Source organism: Brassica napus, unplaced genomic scaffold, assembly GCF_020379485.1.
Source record: "Brassica napus cultivar Da-Ae unplaced genomic scaffold, Da-Ae ScsIHWf_95;HRSCAF=166, whole genome shotgun sequence".
Taxonomy (NCBI): domain Eukaryota; kingdom Viridiplantae; phylum Streptophyta; class Magnoliopsida; order Brassicales; family Brassicaceae; genus Brassica; species Brassica napus.
In genome coordinates this window covers 37,591-55,232 of record NW_026016993.1, presented here as the reverse complement: position 1 = coordinate 55,232, position 17,642 = coordinate 37,591, and the positions used below count along the sequence as shown (strand labels likewise).

General features: G+C 33.3%; 1 protein-coding gene across 2 annotated transcripts; it reads left to right on the top strand.

Moving 5' to 3' along the window:
• Window positions 1-12,718: 12,718 nt before the first annotated feature.
• On the top strand, window positions 12,719-17,354 carry LOC125606741 (CTP synthase-like). 2 transcript variants are annotated; one of them, XM_048775647.1, is made up of 20 exons: window positions 12,719-12,855; window positions 13,255-13,408; window positions 13,789-13,868; window positions 13,979-14,065; window positions 14,153-14,203; window positions 14,290-14,407; window positions 14,506-14,562; window positions 14,634-14,698; window positions 14,770-14,853; window positions 14,937-14,987; window positions 15,071-15,133; window positions 15,237-15,283; window positions 15,370-15,439; window positions 15,529-15,591; window positions 15,684-15,773; window positions 15,855-15,893; window positions 15,976-16,203; window positions 16,286-16,371; window positions 16,463-16,686; window positions 16,761-17,354. In XM_048775647.1, the coding sequence occupies exons 2-20, from the start codon at window positions 13,291-13,293 to the stop codon at window positions 16,919-16,921; spliced, it is 1,782 nt and encodes a 593-aa protein (XP_048631604.1). In that variant the 5' UTR covers window positions 12,719-12,855; window positions 13,255-13,290; the 3' UTR covers window positions 16,922-17,354. The 2 variants fall into 2 exon arrangements, with proteins under 2 accessions (XP_048631604.1, XP_048631603.1); XM_048775646.1 differs by having other exon boundaries at window positions 16,454-16,686.
• Window positions 17,355-17,642: the final 288 nt, after the last annotated feature.

Sequence of the window (17,642 nt, the reverse complement as noted above, 5' to 3'; positions counted from 1 at the left end):
AATGGATTTTCGATTCCCTAACAAAGGAAGGAACAAAGAGCATTACCCTGAAGTCGGGTCTGGAATATGAAGAATTACTGCACTTGATGAAGGAAGCCCTTAGCCTCGGCGGAACGAGCGCGACAATAAAACTTGCATACCAATATCCGCCTTGGATGCAAATCGACGATGCTGATGGGTCAACACCGCAGTTCATATCAGACGATCATGAGGTGGAGGTATTTGTTCAAATGAGGCGCACAATCGAAGAAGTAAACATCTTTGTTACCGTCTCGGAGCCGGTACATGGTATATCAACTGAGAAGCAGAGACTCCCATATGCCAATGTTACAGATCAAATCCTGGCCAGAAATGAAAACGATGACGAGTCAGACGACGAGGAAGGGTTTGAGGAGGAGTGGCTGGACTTTGCGATGTCGGAAACACCTTTGACATGCCCACACCAAAAAAACGACGTTGGTGGGAACTTTGGTGGACCGCCGGTGCTTTCTATTCCAAATAAACAAAATGGAATAGTCATTTGCGAGCCAATCATCCGCCTAGCAAGTCCAACACACCGCGAGAGTTATCGAGGGAAAGGGAAAGCCATCGACATAGGAGGGCACAGCCTTGGTTGTGGTGCGGATGTCATTGTCCCAGTCATGTCAACTACCAAATCTGCATATGGGGGAATGGAGAAAGTAGTTGTGCTGTGAGGAGGCGCTTGTTCGACGAACCGCTGCAGACAGGGGACCAAGATGTTGAAATGGAGGAATCTGGCAGAGCAGAACCGGAGCCAATAGAAGGAGGTACAATTACAGCGCCCACTCGTGTCGCACAACCAAGCAGTCTATACACGTGGACGCAATTCCAAGACTCTCTGCATGACCTGCTTAACGACAAAAGCACGGAACCTGTACTCTTTGCACGCGATGCACCACCTGTTCCACACATCTTAGCAGATGGTGTGATGTTTCGGCAGCAACTATGGGATTTTCAAGGTCTAAAATACTGTGGTATACCAAAAACCTTTGCAGTATACAAGAGTATTTTAGAGCATTCCAAATGTTGGTAGTATAAGCATCTGTAAATAAGTTGTCGATGCTTCTTGTACATATGTGCGCCCTCTTGTAACCTTCCACTTTTTGTGTAAGATAAATGAAATCCCCATATTCCCGTCAATGGTTTGCGTATAAACTACCAGTTCAGAGAAAAAGTTGGCACAACAACAATAATATTGTTGCTTAGTAGTTTAAACATAGAAATGAGAAAAAGGCGTCACGGTCACTGATGGTGTATTTGACGCTTACTATCACAAAAAATTTCAACTTGACTCATAACCCGTAAGAATAGTCCCGAATATGGCAACAAAAAGCACAAAACGCTGCGGAACTTGCAATCCGACAACTAACGATACTGCATTTTAAATACGCGACTAGTGCTCCCGATTTCGCAACAAACTGCTTAGGTTCTGCTTATACATATAACATGGTAAAGCCTGTTCCTTGGAAGATGGTGACGTATTTGAGAAATTATGCGGACACAAAATACGTTGTCTTACCGACCCAATTGTAGTTTACAATATGACTAGACCATACGATGTACAGAATAGTCTGGAACATTTTGGGAACATGCATACAAGGGAACACACATGTATTTCGCCGGCTGAGGTTTGTAGGTGATAACATCGAAGAAGGGTATATGGAAAAAAAGAACAAATGATAAGAAGTGAAGTCTAACTATCACAAAGGAATGGGTCAGTGTATTGTTGCAGGATATAGAGTATGTAAAACATTTAACGTTTTCGGATTACAAGTTTACCAGACTATACGCTATATAGTATAGTCAGGGAAATTGTGATAACATGTAGAAAATGGAGACACCTCCACTTCCATTCTGAGGTTTCTAGGTAATGAAATGGATCGACGATATATGTATAAGCAGAACCTAAGATAAGGATTGAAGTGTAACAAGCATTATGGGTCAGCGTATAGTAGGGGGACAAAGCGTATTTAAAACAGTTAACGGGTTCAGATTACAATCTCACGAGAGAACCCCTTTTCCTCCAAAAGCCACACAAATTTGGACACTCTCTAAAGATTTCGTCTTTGTCGGGGTGTTGTTTTTATAAAACTTCTAAACGTTTCAGTTTCCAGGGGTTAGGCAAAACGAAAGACCCGGTGGGGCCTACAGTTTTCCACGCGCATGGTGGAGTATTTTGGCCATTATACACAAATATATACACTGTATCGTAGCCTAAGTGTTGTTGTGGGTAGAAGCTTAATATCATGGCCCGTTATAGTTATGAGTCCAAATTTCCCTTAAAATTATCGCAACAATGAACATTACTGAAGTATAAGGAATTCCACGTGGATGTGAGTCATATGACACAGAACAAATTATATAACTGGAGAAACCATATTGAAATCTAGTTTAATTTTGAGGTAAGAAGAAACATGACAATTTTGCTATTTAACATGTCTATGATGCAAATTCGTAGATAAATTAACTCGATTTGCTCTAAAAACAACTATTTGAAATCCGTTACTTGACAACTACATCTTGATTACATTTTTTGCATCGAATGTTTTACTATTTCAATTTTATTTACTCAATTTATTCAGTTAAATAATACTATAAGTTAAATTTGAAGTTAAACATTATAAAACATATTTTACATTTGAAATCATTTTATTTTGTACTAATAATAATATTACAAAATATGAATTATTACATTATTTAAAATATAAATAAAATGATATAAAATAAAATATATAAAATCTTGTTTAACCATAGTTAGTAACAAGTAGCTAATAACTAAAGCTAATAAATAGCTAGAAAATAAATAGAGTACAGTTGTTGAAAAAAAAAACAAGGGAGTGCAGTTTTTATTGAAATTAAGATACTTATGATTAGTACAATTTCACTTTAAGATTTGCTTAGATTTACCATAGTTAGTAACACGTAGCTAATACAGTAAAAGTAATATAAAAAGAAGCGATAGTATAGTATCAAAAACCCATAAATTCTCTCTCGAACAAAACTTTGTTCTGACGGTGTGGTCTCCCCCCGACGTTCGGTGAACTCTCCCGGCGTCGGAGGCTTTCTCATCTCAAGTCTTGTTTTCCTTTTGCCCTCTCGGATAGTTTAACACTGCTTAACGATATGCTCGGCGTTCTTAAGATCAAGCTAGCTTCTGGTATCAAATTCGGCCATGACGGTGATGATGCGGCTGGTGGATGATGGATCTATGGAGCTCTGGCGAGTTGAGTGAAGAGAAACTTCTGAATAGGGTCGGCGTTTAGGGTCAGTGAGTTTCGTCGGTAGTTTTCCCCTTTAGATCTGACGGGAGTCAACTTGAAGGATGATGCAAGAGGCCCTATCTTGTTCCTTTCATCGTGGATCTGGTAGTTGGTAAATAAATCGACTTGTTTTTCAGATCTGCAAGGTGGAGGGGTGTTGGTATGGTGTCCGAGATGTTCGGTGTCTAACCAAATCTGGTGTGCATTCTTATGGCTCTGTGACCAATGGTTGGTCAGGAGTTGAAACCCATATTTACTAATCGGTTGTCTTTTGTTTTCGCTCAAATCTGGGTTTTGATGTCTCTACGCTTGGAGTTTGACATTTTATTTAGCAGACTTTCTTCCAATGGTGGTGAGTGCAGTGATCGCTTGTCATCCGTTTCTTTTCCGTGAATGCGTCCGGTAAGTTTCAGTTGGTAAGGCTCCGTTTTAGTGGTGTTGTGGCTGAGCTTCTATCTATGTGACGTTTATGATTGCGTCAGCTCTGTATCTGAAGGTAGTGTTGATTGAGTATCGATCCCTCTTGTCGGGTTATGAAATCTCAGGTTCTTGGGCGTTATCGTTTGGCAGGCGTAGGCAGCAGCGATAGGTCGGTTGTGGTGTGAGTGTAGAAGTGGAAGTTACCGTGTGGCATGGCTATGTGCAGCAGCGGTAAATCCCGATCATTGGCATGTGCTTATATTTTGTCTGATGAGTTGACATGTTTTAGACTTGAGTGTAGTAGTTAATCGTTTGTTCTGGGTTTAGTTGCGGTTTTAGTTTTATGTTGTGTTTCTAAGTTGCTCCAGTGTGGGTTCTAGTTGCCTCTTTCTATGGGCACTTGTTTCTGGGATTATCTTGTTAGACCGCCAGTTTATGTATGAACTCTTGTATTTCACTTTGGAATGAATATCCAAACCATTGACGGAAAAAAAAATAATAACACGTGGCTAATAACTAAAGCTAATAAATAGCTAGAAAATAAATAGAGTAGAGTGACATAAATGGAAGGAGACCGACCAGCAAAAGGACCATTAAGCTTGAGGGAAGGTAAGTTAGTTGGTCGTTGTTGACGTGTCCTTTCGGTTCATAACGAAGGTTCCTCTTTCTTAAATTTTGACTCATGACTTTTTTTTTATCTAATTCAGTTTAACTGTTAATACTTAATGCTTGTAAGAATTTTTAGAGTATATACGATTCTTAAGAATTTAATAAATGTTTATAATTTAATTTATTTTTAATTTTATTATACACTTTCCAATAACTTTTCACCAATGAAATTTAATCAATTTAAATATTCTCAATTAATGTTTCCCAAAAATATAAAAAATACCTTAACAATATAGAAAATCTATTTTTATGGAAAAATAAAAAAATCTAAAAAATATTAATTTCGGAAACGGAGAGAGTATAGTATACTATTTCACGTATCTTTAATTAAGAAAGACTCGAAGACAAATGATGTGTATATTATATTAGATGTTATTGAAAATAGTAGAATAAAAACAATTTTTTTTAACACAACGAATAAAATTATCTATTTTCTTTTTTTTTCTGTATGAATATATTTCCTTTTTTTACTACTTTCCTTGCTGACTCACTTTCGGTATGGTGTTCTTAAAAAATATCATTATCCAACTTTGTCTTTTATCTTATTGTTTTTCTCTGGTTAGAATTTTCAGGGAATTATTCTTTGCTTCATGTAAGAAAAAGTGTTTTCGTGTTCATATTTCATTAGATCTTATTCAAAAGTTTATATAATAATTTAAAAGTGTTTTGGAAAAATTGTGCCGACTGCTTTTTTTCTTCTTTAACTAAGGATATATGAGCTAAACCCGAAATTAACCCCCGGACATCTGTAGAAATCTGAACTTTTTTGCTATTAAAAACATATGCATAACCCTTGGCCAAAGTTGACTGAAATAGAATAATCTGAACAAACTTTAGAACACATACTTTTAATAGCCCTATCGATAAAAGTAACTACTGTTTGTTGGGACGTAGGGTCTTGGTCTTATTGATTTCGCTGTTGGGGCCAAAATCATGTTGTTGGGGCGAAAATAAAGAAAACCTAACTTTACATTATAAATCAAATATATTAATTATTTTTTGTATTTATGAACAATATTGGATATTTTGAATACAAAATTCTCAAACTAAATAGTATTCATGGGTTACTTTGGATAAAAATAACTGATTAGATACAATGAATATTTTTATTATTTTAGATAAATTTGAGTAATTTGGATCTAAATATCCAAACTGAATAGGGTAATTTAGCTATTTAAAATAAAATATCTGATCTCATATCAGATATAATGGTAATTATTCGGTTAATTTTTGGTTCATATACATTAAACCTAAATTCAATCAGATCAGAGGACCTGATTCAAATCCAACCATTTTATAATATCTGAAATGAGATATTTCTCATAATTCAATAATGCTGATATTTACAAGAGCGACTCCCCTGGTTGAGAGTCTTATGTTGGCGTTAGTGGCGCAGGTTCGCATCCCCTGAAACACAAGGTTTTACAAGAGCGACTCGGGCTCGAGGAGATACCTAAACACCTAAACCTAAGTTGGTGGGTGTTATGTTTTCTTCTTCTAATACTATGATGATATCAATATTATAAAAAGAAACAGTATATTTTACCTTAGTAAAAAGAAAACAGTATATATATTTTAATCGAGAAATAGCATGTTAGAAACTGTAAGGCAGAAAAGGAATGGTAAATTTCTAGTTGATGCGTGTTCGCTAAAAGTAGGGTTGTTCAATATGGCAAAACCGAACCGTATCGAACCGAACCAAACCGAAATAGATAATATGGTTTGGATTTGGTATATACCATACAAACCGAATGGATATGATTTTAAAAAAATCGTAGGATTTGGATATGGTTCGGTATATAACCGATAAACCCGAATAAACCGAATAAAACCGATCAAAAAATAGAAACATGTAAATATGTATATATTTTATAACAACGTACGAAAATCATAAGTTACTTTTTTTTGCTAATAACTATTACCATATTTTTTACAGTAATAAAATAGTCCTGATTTGTAAAACACTTGAACTATAATTAAATAACAATTCATCGCAAACATGCTTCTTATTTTCTTAATCTTCTTTTGATCTTTTTGCTTTAATTTAGCATTGACTAAATTGAAATAAAGATTATAAATTTGATGATAACAATTAGTGGAAATTCTTCACAATTTTTTTTATCTATAAACGAATAGAGTTTCGTGTTTAATAGAAGAAACATGACTTTGATGAACGCTAAATATGAAAGAATATAATAACTTATTTTTTGTGCTTCGTGCTTCTGTTTTATTTTTTGTTTTTTTTTATTTTTATTATCAAAATTTTGAGCTTTGATTTTAATTATAGATTTGATTATTTTATTAGATGATAGAAACATTTTTTACTTTTGTTCTTTTATTTAAACTTATAATATTTTTTAATAAATGAATGTGTTGACAACAAGACTCTAAAATTCATGATCCCAAAATAAAGAATTATGTTTTTTTGGTATAAAACTGAATAAACCGAAAACCGATGGTATATAAACCGAACCGAACCGAAGTAAATATGGATTTAGAATGGTAGTTATATTTTACTAACCGAAATACCGAAAAACCGAAAAAACCGAACCGAAACCGAACCGATATCCGGATTGAACACTCCTAGCTAAAAGGATGGTAACTAAATATGTTTTCGCTAAAAATGGTAAATTTTTAGGTAGAAAATCTTTAAAGTTCGTCTTTTGTGTGAACATAAAAAATTCTATTATCTAAACTATTAAAACAAAAGTACAAATTTGAATTAACCCTGAGTTTTCCTAAATAAGTACGCCTCAATGCCACTGCTTTTAATACTCAGTTACCAACGAAATTATAGTTCCATAATTAACCAAATTTAAACGTGATTCAAAACCAGTTATATCTCGGTTTAGTATTGCCTACACAATCCAATTACATCTATCCAGAATTCAATTAAATACTTTTATATACCAGTTGGTTTTGAAACACGTACACAATTGGTTTAGGTTATTTCTCGGCTAGTGCTGTCAACAGAATAAAATTCAACATTTCCAAAATTCAATTGACTACTTTTGTTTGTATACCAAATTTGTAAAACTTTCCACACAAAAAAAAAAATCGATCCATTAGTATCTAATCAATTCTACTCATTTGTTTTTAATTTTTTATTATATCCAAAATATATTAAAAATGCTAAAATTGGTTACTTAATATAAAAAATATTTTTTGTCCACCAAATCTAAACTAATAAATTCGTAGCGCAATTAAATCATGTAACATTTAAAAAACCTTTCCAATTTTTAAGCAGTCATTATACTAAAAAAATTGCAATCTTACTTACAATAACTTCATATTCTATTATCAAAAAATGCAAATCACGTCTAATTTAGAGAAAGGAAACAAGTATACTGTTACTTTTACCTCAAGATTCAAATCCGATTAAGGTATCCCACATTAGTCCTTTCAAATCACGTTTGACTTACCCAAATAACGAATATACTGTTTTTATACAATATACAAGTTATATTGTATGTTGTATAAAGAAAAATATTTATAATGAAAATATAAAATTACCCATTGAGATTAGTTGAATGATTAGGTGGGTTTATGACAATGGTACATGTAAAACCCAAGAAAATTATAAATTATTTTATAAACAATAAAGTCAATTAACATATTTTATCTCATATAAGTTAAAATATAACATATCATCTAATACTTATTTATTTATTATTAAGCGCCAAAAAATAAATTCGGCATAAATAATGAATAATTATAATAAATAATATCTAAACAAAACAAATAAATAATAACTCAACATTAAGAGATTAGATATCTTATTTTATTTCCAACACATTATATACATAATAAACAACTAAAACAAATAACAATTAAAAAAACTAATAAAATTGATGCATTTAAACTATAAAATCATATTAAACATTCGTAAATCGTAAAAATATATACAATGAAGAAAGTTTAAACTATAAAAGTTTAAACCCGCGCGGACGCGCGGATCATGATCTAGTTTATACTTCAAAACGGAAAACAAAATTGTGAAAGGTTTACGTTCTCACTAATCATTTATGATAAACCAGCGACAATCAGTTATTTGAATTAACTAAATTTTGGTATGCATTTACTTTTTTGTAATTAAATTTCCTTGATAAGCATAACAAAATCAGATGCATGTGGACCCACATGATCGTTTAGATCTATGAAAAAAGACCATAACTGCCACTGGTTGTTGTTTTAGGGTTTGATTGGTAATTTCTGTAATTTTAAAATTTTTGGTGTAAAAAAAAATATGTAAACTTTTTGTTGTGATTTTAGATTTTATTGCTGTAGAATTTTATGGAAAGCACTAAAAATTGCTTTGGATATTTGGCTCTGCAGAACACTTGTACAGGTGTAGGTTATTAAGCCGTGTGAAGGTTTAATGGGGCCTGAGGCGAATATAAAAATGGGGCCCCTTTATAAAATTTTTTTTATCATAGTACAATATATATTTGAAAAAAAAATATTAAGACAATAACTTTAAAAAACTAAGACAAAATTTTTCTTCCCTCTTTTTCAATAAACTCTTTAATCAAATTATCATAATCTAGATTCCTAACTAATTCTCTCTCGATCGATATAATTGCTAGACCATTTAATCTTTCTGTGACATGGTTGATCGAAGATAAGACTTTATTAGCTTTAACTTGGAAAAGCTTCTTTCAGCAGTGGCGACAGAAACTGGAATCGTCAAGATTGGTATATAAAGCTGCACTTTTTCCTTTTTATTTAGGAGTTTGACATATAAAACATATATTCATTTTTTCAATTTGGAAAATTGACAATAAAATAAAATACTCATTTTTTTAAAAAGCAATGTAGATAATTAAACTTGTATTGAATAATAAATGACAAACTTAAACCAATATACTACTAATAATTTTTGGAAATTTGGGGCCCTAAAAAAAACTATATATTTTGGGGGCCCTAGGCGAAAGCCTTTTTGGATACACTTGAAGCACGGCTCTGGGTTATTTCAAGAGATGTGGTTTCAAAAAAAAAAATTAAAACTTAATTGCTCTGAATTTGGTGTTTTAGAAATAAATAGGGCTGTGAACAGCACCTAAAGCAACTACCAATCACCCCCTTAATATGCTATCTAATGCAATCATTGTTAACGGTACGTAGATTGATTTTCTGGCTACCATATGTACCTACGGGTGTAAAAATCGGTGATGTTCTGACCATAGTTACGAAAAAATATTTCTTTATCATTTGATATATTTTTAAAATATTATTCCTTCCGCTTTATTTCAGGTATTGTCGTAGAAATTTTTTTGTTACAAAATAAATGTCATTTTAAAATTTTAAGGTAAATTTTATTAATTTATTTTTTCTTAGTTGAAATATGGTTAGGTGTACAGTTAATGATGTTATTATTTAGAAAATATATAAATTAAATATTTTTTTAATTTGTATGCATAAATTTAAAACGATAATTAAAAATAAAACGGAGGGAGTATTTCAAATTTCTCAGAATTAACAAAAAGAATTTGCTATTTCAACTAAATGTTGTTCTCATCCATTAGTATAGAAATTTTAGAAAATGTTTACCGACTTTACAAATTACTATATGCTTTATTTAACACAAATGATAAAAAAAACAAAGAACAATAAATTGGATCCAAAATTGATTTTTTACTATCAAAGTTTTATGAACTGCAGTCAATTTTTATGGATGAAATAAATTATAAATTAATCTATATACATAGAAATATAGGTTGTCGATCTAGAATATGATCTACAAATTATATGAATATGATTTATAGTGGTTTTCCGGGACTCTGAACATTTTTATAATATTCGTAGATGACTCCAATTTAAAGTATAACTGATTTTGAAGTTCTGCCAAAGTGAATAATAATAAAATAAACACAATCTTGTAACCGAGTTGTTGGTAGTGTGGTAAATGAGTTTTTAGTAGACACTTTGCTATTTGGGTTTAATTTTCGTTGGGAGTTGTTTGGGTTTCTGGTAAAGAGTTGAAACAATTTTTTTTACCAAAAAGGAAATATATATATATATCGAATTTTAACTTTTTCCAATGGACCACATTCAAAACATAAGCCTGTTCTTGGGGAAACATGAGCAAGACAAAAACTAAGTGGAAATCTAGTAGATTCGAGGAGAGAGATCTCAAGGAGACATAGTGACAGCACAAATTCGTTAATATCGTGTGTGTACTATGCTTTTCATTTCCTTAAATTTTCTGGTTTTTATTCTGTTTCTTGCGAACCAATATATCAAAATTTCGTCAATCTTGGGTGAGCGTAAGAACTAAGAAACAGACGTAAAACTGTCGTTAGGCTGCAGGTTTCTTCAATTATCTTAATATTACACGGATAAACCGTGGAAGTTTCAGATCTTAGACCCTCACATGCATGAAATCAGTTTTTAGAAATCTTATTTGAAAGAATAACCCTTCATACCAAAAATAGCTTGAATTCGGGATACAAGTAAACCAACCTTTTTATATTACCAACACTTTGGTAACATACACAAACTTTTGGCCACTAAAAATATAATTCATTTATTCTATTTGTTAACTGGTTATAACCGATGCATGGAATATTGTGGTTAGAACATTGAACGTGAATTCCATTAAAATGTTATTTCCTCGAAATGAATCCATTTTACTCATTCCGTTTCATAATAAATGATGTTTTAGAAGATTTTTGTATTTCAAAATAGATGATATTTTGATATTTTTATGTTATTTTTAACTTTATTGAAAACCGTGTAACCAATCAGATGTTGTACTTATTTCTGTAATTGGTTGAATGATTTTAAAATTATATTTTTAAAACTACTTTTTTAGAGAAAAGTAAATTTCTTAATCTTTGTGCACTAAAGAATAACATCATCTATTGTGAAACGGAGGGATGTCAGCAGTTCCATACGTGGTTGAAAATACTAATACATTTTTCTGGGTAAGTTTAAATACGTACACATCGTTGTCATCAGTTTGGTATAGATGTCAGCAGTTCCATACGTAGTTGAAAAAATCGTTACTTACTAGCCAATGATTGTGCAAGACTCAAACCTTTTTAAAAAGGAGCGAGCGCATGCATTAGTTAATACCGTTGCTGTTTGCGGTTCACAGGGCTCAAAGTTATCCGTAGATCCGACACAAATAAAGAAGATACAATCATTTCTGTTATTATGAATTTACACTCAGAGATGCTTTACTGAAAAATAATCTGATATGAGAAGTGAATATGCATATAGGAGATATGAGTTAACGTATTCATTATTAATGTATTCTTGTTTTGTTTATTTAAAACATTCTCAAATCTTTTTTTTTGGCAACAAACAAGCTATTCTATTATTTAAACCATTCACCAAATTATATTAAATTTCAATTAATCCGATAAGTTATTTTCATTTTATGATATTTTGTTTTGAGAAAATAATGATGAGACAAACATAATATTGATAAAATTTCGCGGGTATATTGATTTTTCAATACACTTATAGAAACATTTACTAGGTATATATATATATATATATATATATATGTGTGTGGTAGTAGGTAAAATATATACAATAGCACATGCAATTTGGTCAAACAAAATTATAAAAAGAAAATTGTGTGGGATGCTTAGGACCATATCAAATGGCACTCTGTTTTCTCTTCTATAATTTATGCTAAAATATTTTTTGCTTCAGCGGTGTTAACATTCTTCTATATTCTATAGAGTAACTCTATTAGAGTATCTCCAACTCAATCTCAAATCCTCAGATTTTGAGGTTTTGTGTCATTCCAACTCAACTTCAAATTTTTAAATTTTGAGGTTTCACTATTCACAATCTCAAAACTATCTTGTATTTTTTTTTGTTCTTATAGTTATTTCTTTCATAAATATTAGTAACTTTTGTTAATATCAAAGATTATAATGCAAATAAATAAACTTTTAAATTTTTTTTTGAAGATTCATGGTTGGAGTAACCAACCCTCAAATCTTCATTTTGAAGTTTTATTCCCCTTAAAATGAGGTCTTGGGTTGGAGATGGTCTTATAGAGTAACATCATTGGAGCAAAAGTTACCCTACTTTAGTGTAAATTATAGGAAAAAAATAGTGTGTCATTAAAGATACCCCAATGCTAGAGACACATATATTGGTCTTGGTCATTTGCATTTTTCCGAGATTTGTGATCTTGATATTTATTTAAATATCTTATTGAAGAAACGGTCTTTAGAGTTTTTTGTTAAAAGTTAAGAAACGTTTTCTTATATTCCTCTAAGAACCCCGCCCTAAGAACCCCATTAATCAATCATGCTCTAAGAGATTTTGTCCTTTCCGTTTGACTAGAGAGAGAGTGAGATGGATTAGTCTAAAAATTTAGTTGCTAATTAAAATATGAAACACACCATCTCTTAAGAGTGGAACGCTTATAAAAGGGCCTTCACCATCCGACTATATCTCTCATTCATTTCGCTTCACATTTGGATAAAAATCTCTGCTTACAGTTCTCGTTTTATATTAGGTAAGTCTAATATCTCCTCTACTTAAATTTTGATCGTTTCAACTCCTAACATACAAAAAAAAAATCAAGAACTCATCAGATTCTTGTGCTTGGGTACTCCGTTTCGCTCTTGCTCCTCTCTGTTATAAACAACCAAAACAAGCTTCTCTTATACAAAAAGACACTATCCTCTGTTTTTTATTAGTTACTTGGGACAGATTCTGTATAGCATAATTACTCATGACGTAGAAATTAAATTTGTCAGAACTCTTAACAACAATAATTACTTTGGAGTTCTTGAGTTCTAAGATTCATGGGGACAAAACCCTAAATCTGTTTCTATGCTCTGTTTTGTTATCTTTATAGCTCTGTCTCTCACTTAAAGTCTTACTTACAAAAGGTTTACTCTTTCTGTCTTAGAGCCAAGTGGTTAAGGAAGAAACAGCAGAGAAGAAGATGAAGTATGTGGTGGTTTCAGGTGGAGTAGTGAGTGGACTCGGAAAAGGAGTCACGGCAAGTAGCATCGGACTCATCCTCAAATCATGTGGATTCCGAGTCACCGCCATTAAAATCGGTCTCTCTCTTTTCTTTTCACAACAATTCTTTCACGTAAAACGAACATGTCACCTTCTTGTTCTCTCACGCAAAGTTCGTTTCTTTTCTTTTCTTCACTTTTTTTTTTTTTTTGCTTTTGATTATTTTCCTCACAACAAAGCTGAGAAAAGAAAAGAAAAAGTTTTAGATTTGATTTCTTGGCCCCAACGAACATGAAAAGGGAGCTTATTTTTCTCTACCTTCTCACGCGTGCATACAAAGTTAAAAAAAAATCTTGAATACTCCAAGATTTTAATCTTTTCTACTTTCACTGTTAACCAACCCATGCTGAAATCCTCATGACTTTTGTCAGAAAGTTAAATATTTTATTTTATTTTTGTTATGTTTATTTTTTCACAGATCCTTACTTAAACATAGATGCTGGGACCATGTCACCTATTGAGCATGGCGAAGTTTATGTCTTGGACGATGGTGGCGAGGTAATGCAACATTCAGTGACCAATTGTTCTGTTTCTTTGATTAGAAAGATCATTTAATTAGTTAGGTCAACAACCATTATAAAAATGAATATTTGTTTGTTAAATGAAAGGTTGATCTTGATCTTGGGAACTATGAGAGGTTTATGGACATTAAGCTTACCAGTGAAAACAACATAACTACCGGAAAGGTTTATAAGGTTTGTGTTGTTTATATGAGCAATTAAAAATAGTTTGGAGTGTTTGATTTTGATTTTTGTAACTTAGACGTTGACGTTTGTGAACAGCATGTGCTTGAGAAAGAGAGGAAAGGAGATTATCTTGGGAAAACTGTTCAGGTAAGTAGAAGAACATGCTGATAGTATATACTAATTAAACCATGTGTTTTTGAAAGATTTTTGAAATTCCTTTATGGGTATTGTAGGTTGTTCCTCATATCACTGATGCAATTCAAGAATGGATTGAGCGTGCGGCTAGGATTCCAGTTGATGGTCAGTCATCTCCAGCTGATGTTTGTGTCATAGAACTTGGAGGAACCATAGGTAACTTTTTTTAATTTAGAGAATTTTAACTCTCTGTGTCAGGTTTTGTTCAGATAGTTTTTTTTTTTAAACATGGAGCTACTCTTTGAATTCTGCAGGAGATATAGAGTCCATGCCTTTTATTAATGCTCTTGGACAGTTCTCCTATCGTGTAGGTAAGTAACGGTTTGTGTGTATGTTTTCATTGATGTATATAAGTCTTAGTGATGTTTTTTACATTTTTCAGGCTCTGAGAATTTTTGCTTGATCCATGTCAGTCTTGTGCCTGTATTGAATGTTGTTGGTGAACAGGCAAGTTTCTTGAGTCTTAAAATATCATTTAGTCAGGTGGCTTGTCCTAACAATGTTTAGTTGCTTATCAGAAGACTAAACCAACGCAACATAGCGTTCGAGACTTAAGAGGCCTTGGCTTGAGCCCCAACATCTTGGCTTGCAGAAGCGCAAAGGTTTCATCCTTGTAACTTTTTTTTATTTAATTTGGTCATCAATCTTAGCTCTGAGTTCGTTATAAAAAACCTTGATTTTGTAGCCACTTGAAGATAATGTGAAGGCCAAGCTCTCTCAGTTTTGCCAAGTTCCGGTATGGAATGTTTTATAAAATAAAATTTTGATCTCTCTTTTTATTCATACAAACATTGCAAGTAAGATTTAATTCATTTACAGATGGAAAACGTTGTCACTCTCTATGATTGCCCCAACATTTGGCACATTCCATTGCTTCTCAAAGTGAGTAGCTTTCTCATTCCACTATACTCTCAAAGTTTCAGTTATAGCAGGTTGTTCCCATCAGCCATCACCAATGTCTTAACATTTCAACTTGTTTGAGCAGGAACAAAAGGCACACGAGGCGATTTTGCGTGTCCTGAACCTTACCGGGTGTGTCTCGCTTACTCATATTCTTTATGTACATTGCTTCTTTCATTCAAATACTAATTCTTGTGGGAATCGTTGATCATATACAGAGTTGCCAAGGAGCCTGCACTAGAGGAGTGGTCTTTAATGGCTAAAATGAGCGACAAGTTGCATGTTCCTGTATGTGCTACCATTAAGACATTTCAGGCTTAGTTTATCTCACTTGTTTTCAGCAAGACATTGACTTACATTCTTTTTGAGTGTTTCAGGTTAAAATTGCTGTGGTGGGGAAGTACACTGAGCTCTTAGATTCCTACCTTTCTGTCCACAAGGTACACCTTCACATTATACATCAATTCCAGAAACTATAACCACAAAACTAAGCCTCTTCTGATAACCATAACTATTGTGTGTTGATGATCAGGCGCTCTTGCATGCTTCTGTGGCTAGGCGCAAGAAGCTTGTCATAGACTGGATCTCAGCTAGTGATCTTGAACAAGAGGCGAAAAAGGAGGTATGTCTACTACACTTTATACTAATCACTTCTAATCATGAAACCTTAGAAACTAAAAGCAAAATGATTCCCTCATTGCAGAATCCAGATGCATACAAGGCTGCCTGGAAGTTACTTAAGGTCTGAACATTCTTTCATTCCCTTTTTATGTCAAGATGAATTCTATCGTTGATTAGGTTCCATGTAAATATTTTGTCTTCAGGGTGCTGATGGTATTCTTGTTCCGGGAGGTTTTGGGAATAGAGGTGTACAAGGAAAGATGCTAGCAGCTAAATACGCCAGAGAGAACAAAGTTCCATACCTTGGCATCTGTCTAGGTATGCAACTCGCTGTGATCGAGTATGCAAGAACCGTACTCGGTTTGCAAGATGCAAACAGCACTGAACTCGATCCCAATACCAAGAACCCTTGTGTTGTTTTCATGCCAGAGGTTTTGTTTTCTTCCCTTCCACGTTCTTTTTTCTGTTCTGAGTAATAGTTAACTTAAAATGTAATGTTTATGTTTGAAGCAGGGCTCGAAAACGCATATGGGAGGTACTATGAGGTTAGGCTCAAGAAGAACTTACTTCCAAGCTAAAGACTCCAAATCAGCAAAACTGTAAGCATCAGAGATAAAAACAAGTTGAACTTGATGCATCCTATAGTTTAACTGATTATCTTGTTTTTTTTTTTGTTTGGAGTTGTTTCAGATATGGGAACAGGAGTTTTGTTGATGAAAGACACCGACACAGATATGAGGTGAATCCTGCAATGGTTCCACGTTTAGAGAGCGCTGGACTCACATTCCCTGGAAAAGACGAGTCTGGTCAGCGGATGGAGATCGTTGAGTTGCCAAACCATCCGTTTTACGTTGGAGCTCAGTTCCATCCCGAGTACAAGTCAAGACCTGGAAAGCCGTCTCCTCTGTTTCTAGGTGAGAAGCCATCACATACGGTTTCTTGCTTTACACGTATGCTTAAAAGTTAAAAACCTATTTTCTTGGTGCAGGACTAATTGGAGCGGCTTGTGGAGAGCTAGACAACGTACTGCAACAAAGCTGCCAAGAAACAACTGTCTCGCGTCCTCAGTCCAATGGGAAACTCGAGAGAGTTTACTTGAAAGGCGCAGCGAAGAAGCCAGTCAGTGTTGTATACAGTTTATGCTCATGAACGTGTCATGCATTAAGGATGACTTCTCTCTTAAAAAAAGTTGTTCTATCCTTGGATTTCTTTTTAACATGGATTTCTTCACCTGTGGAGGGAGAGAGACAAAGGGTGTACAGTTTGAAGATTTGGCTTTTTTTTATGAGATGGGGTTTGTTAAGACTAAGAAGAAGAACACTAAACACAAGCAAGTATTATTATACCTTTGTCTTTTGTAATGGGTATTTATTTAAAGAGTGTCATGGGTTTGACTCTCTCTCTGCTGCTGTGTTTCTTGGTTTCTTATGTCGTAGTAGTTAGTATCATCTTTCATTAGCTTTCTTTTTGTTTCTTTGTTTGTTTGTTATGGTTTAAACATTTCCAGAGAAGTTTCATTGTTCCCTGCTATGTTAATGTAGTTTCTATGTTATTTGAATGTTTATGTTATCTAAACTAGGTTTCTTCTGTTTCTTACCGGCTATTGTCGAGTTTTGGTTTGAACCATATGTTAATGTATTTACCCGAATTGGACACTTGAAACCATCTCCATGTGCAATCCCTTCTTTTGAAACAGTGTTTGATGTAAGTCTAAAGTCGAGAATTGTGCAAGACTTCCTACATGGAAGCTTCTTCATTACTTGGGCTGTGTTGTTACCAAAACTAATATAGGGACTAATCTGGCTAATATCTGTTAAAGTTAAGGGGACTATTTGCAAATACTTTACTTTTATTTGTTTATGGGCCTAAA

Coding starts and splice junctions, on each gene's coding strand:
- LOC125606741 (XM_048775646.1), top strand. CDS start 13,291: ATGAAGTATGTGGTGGTTTCAGGTGGAGTAGTGAGTGGACTCGGAAAA. Junction 13,409..13,788: donor AGTCACCGCCATTAAAATCG/GTCTCTCTCTTT, acceptor ATTTTTTCACAG/ATCCTTACTTAAACATAGAT. Junction 14,204..14,289: donor ATCTTGGGAAAACTGTTCAG/GTAAGTAGAAGA, acceptor TGGGTATTGTAG/GTTGTTCCTCATATCACTGA.